We start from the raw sequence: 2,500 nt of genomic DNA on the forward strand, positions 1-2,500 counted from the left end.
ACACACAGTGTCACTGATAATGAGGGACAGTTGGGAGCCCCTCACACACAGTGTCACTGATAATGAGGGACAGTTGGGAGCCCCTCACACACACAGTGTCACTGATAATGAGGGACAGTTGGGAGCCCCCACACACAGTGTCACTGATAATGAGGGACAGTTGGGAGCCCCTCACACACAGTGTCACTGATAATGAGGGACAGTTGGGAGCCCCTCACACACACAGTGTCACTGATAATGAGGTGCAGTTGGGAGCCCCTCACACACACAGCGTCACTGATAATGAGGGGCAGTTGGGAGCCCCTCACACACACACAGTGTCACTGATAATGAGGGACAGTTGGGAGCCCCTCACACACACACACACACACACACACAGTGTCACTGATAATGAGGTGCAGTTGGGAGCCCCTCACACACACAGTGTCACTGATAATGAGGGGCAGTTGGGAGCCCCTCACACACACACACAGTGTCACTGATAATGAGGGACAGTTGGGAGCCCCTCACACACAGTGTCACTGATAACGAGGGACAGTTGGGAGCCCCCACACACAGTGTCACTGATAATGAGGGACAGTTGGGAGCCCCTCACACACACAGTGTCACTGATAATGAGGGACAGTTGGGAGCCCCTCACACACAGTGTCACTGATAACGAGGGACAGTTGGGAGCCCCCACACACAGTGTCACTGATAATGAGGGACAGTTGGGAGCCCCCACACACAGTGTCACTGATAATCAGGGACAGTTGGCAGCCGCACACACATCACTTGTTAAGTCGGTCCTACCACAGTATTTAATGGGGCAGCAGGAGTCCAGTGGATTCGGTTTGGTCTTGACTGTTTCTCCAGCCTGGCACTCCTTTGTAGGGCAGATGACAGAACTGCATGCATTCTGATGAGAGAGGGAGAGAGAGAGAGAGAGAGAGAGAGAGAGAGAGAGAGAGAGAGAAACACAAAGCATTTCAATTCATCCGTTCATGAGGGCGCATCTAGGGAAGCGCTCGTCCCGATCGGGATGAAACTCGCTCAGGACCGTCTTCAGCTCACAAAGTTATTGAGAGGATCAGAATCTGGAGACGCGCGGAGGCTGTGTGTGTGTGTGTGTGTTCGTGTGTGTGTGTGTGTGTGTGTGTTCGTGTGTGTTCGTGTGTGTGTGTGTGTGTGTGTGTTCGTGTGTGTGTGTGTGTGTGTGTGTGTGTGTGTGTGTGTGTTCGTGTGTGTGTGTGTGTGTGCTCGTGTGTGTGTGTCTGTGTGGCTCCTAGTCTGTCTGGTTGGTGCTATGCTTACCGGCGTTGTTGGACTGGGGGTAAAATAATTTGTAGTGGATTTTGCTGAAGTGGGAGCTGTGGTCTCTTCTGTAGTGGGAGCTGTGGTCTCTTCTGAAGTGGGAGCTGTGGTCTCTTCCGAAGTGGGAGCTGTGGTCTCTTCTGAAGTGGGAGCTGTGGTTCCTTCTGAAGTGGGAGCTGTGGTCTCTTCTGTAGTGGGAGCTGTGGTCTCTTCTGAAGTGGGAGCTGTGGTTCCTTCTGAAGTGGGAGCTGTGGTCTCTTCTGAAGTGGGAGCTGTGGTTCCTTCTGAAGTGGGAGCTGTGGTTCCTTCTGAAGTGGGAGCTGTGGTCTCTTCTGTAGTGGGAGCTGTGGTCTCTTCTGAAGTGGGAGCTGTGGTTCCTTCTGAAGTGGGAGTTGTGGTCTCTTCTGAAGTGGGAGCTGTGGTCTCTTCCGAAGTGGGAGCTGTGGTCTCTTCCGAAGTGGGAGCTGTGGTTCCTTCCGAAGTGGGAGCTGTGGTCTCTTCTGAAGTGGGAGCTGTGGTTCCTTCTGAAGTGGGAGCTGTGGTTCCTTCTGAAGTGGGAGCTGTGGTCTCTTCTGAAGTGGGAGCTGTGGTTCCTTCCGAAGTGGGAGCTGTGGTTTCTTCTGAAGTGGGAGCTGTGGTTCCTTCCGAAGTGGGAGCTGTGGTCTCTTCTGAAGTGGGAGCTGTGGTCTCTTCTGAAGTGGGAGCTGTGGTTCCTTCTGAAGTGGGAGCTGTGGTCTCTTCTGAAGTGGGAGCTGTGGTCTCTTCTGAAGTGGGAGCTGTGGTCTCTTCTGAAGTGGGAGCTGTGGTTCCTTCCGAAGTGGGAGCTGTGGTTCCTTCCGAAGTGGGAGCTGTGGTCTCTTCTGAAGTGGGAGCTGTGGTCTCTTCTGAAGTGGGAGCTGTGGTTCCTTCCGAAGTGGGAACTGTGGACTCTTCTGAAGTGGGAGCTGTGGTCACTTCTGTAGTGGGAGCTGTGGTTCCTTCCGAAGTGGGAACTGTGGTCTCTTCTGTAGTGGGAGCTGTGGTTCCTTCTGAAGTGGGAGCTGTGGTCTCTTCTGAAGTGGTAGCTGTGGTTCCTTCCGAAGTGGGAGCTGTGGTCTCTTCTGAAGTGGGAGCTGTGGTTCCTTCCGAAGTGGGAACTGTGGTCTCTTCTGAAGTGGGAGATGTGGTTCCTTCTGAAGTGGGAGCTGTGGTCTCTTCTGAAGTGGGA

At 53.5% G+C, this 2,500-nt stretch overlaps 1 protein-coding gene across 1 annotated transcript in view; it reads right to left on the reverse strand.

Annotated features, from left to right (window-relative positions):
- LOC131731598 (repetin-like) overlaps positions 1-2,500 on the reverse strand; it is a 6,691-nt gene that overhangs the window by 1,838 nt on the left and 2,353 nt on the right. Inside the window, exons 2-3 of the mRNA XM_059020807.1 lie at positions 1,294-2,500; positions 793-898 (exon numbers count right to left, since the gene is read on the reverse strand). The exon at positions 1,294-2,500 is cut by the window's right edge and continues 1,693 nt beyond it. Coding sequence (XP_058876790.1) covers positions 801-898; positions 1,294-2,500 — 1,305 coding nt within the window. The 3' untranslated portion in view covers positions 793-800. The remainder of the gene's footprint in view (positions 1-792; positions 899-1,293) is intronic.

This window comes from Acipenser ruthenus, unplaced genomic scaffold (genome assembly GCF_902713425.1).
Source record: "Acipenser ruthenus unplaced genomic scaffold, fAciRut3.2 maternal haplotype, whole genome shotgun sequence".
NCBI classification, from domain to species: Eukaryota; Metazoa; Chordata; class Actinopteri; order Acipenseriformes; family Acipenseridae; genus Acipenser; species Acipenser ruthenus.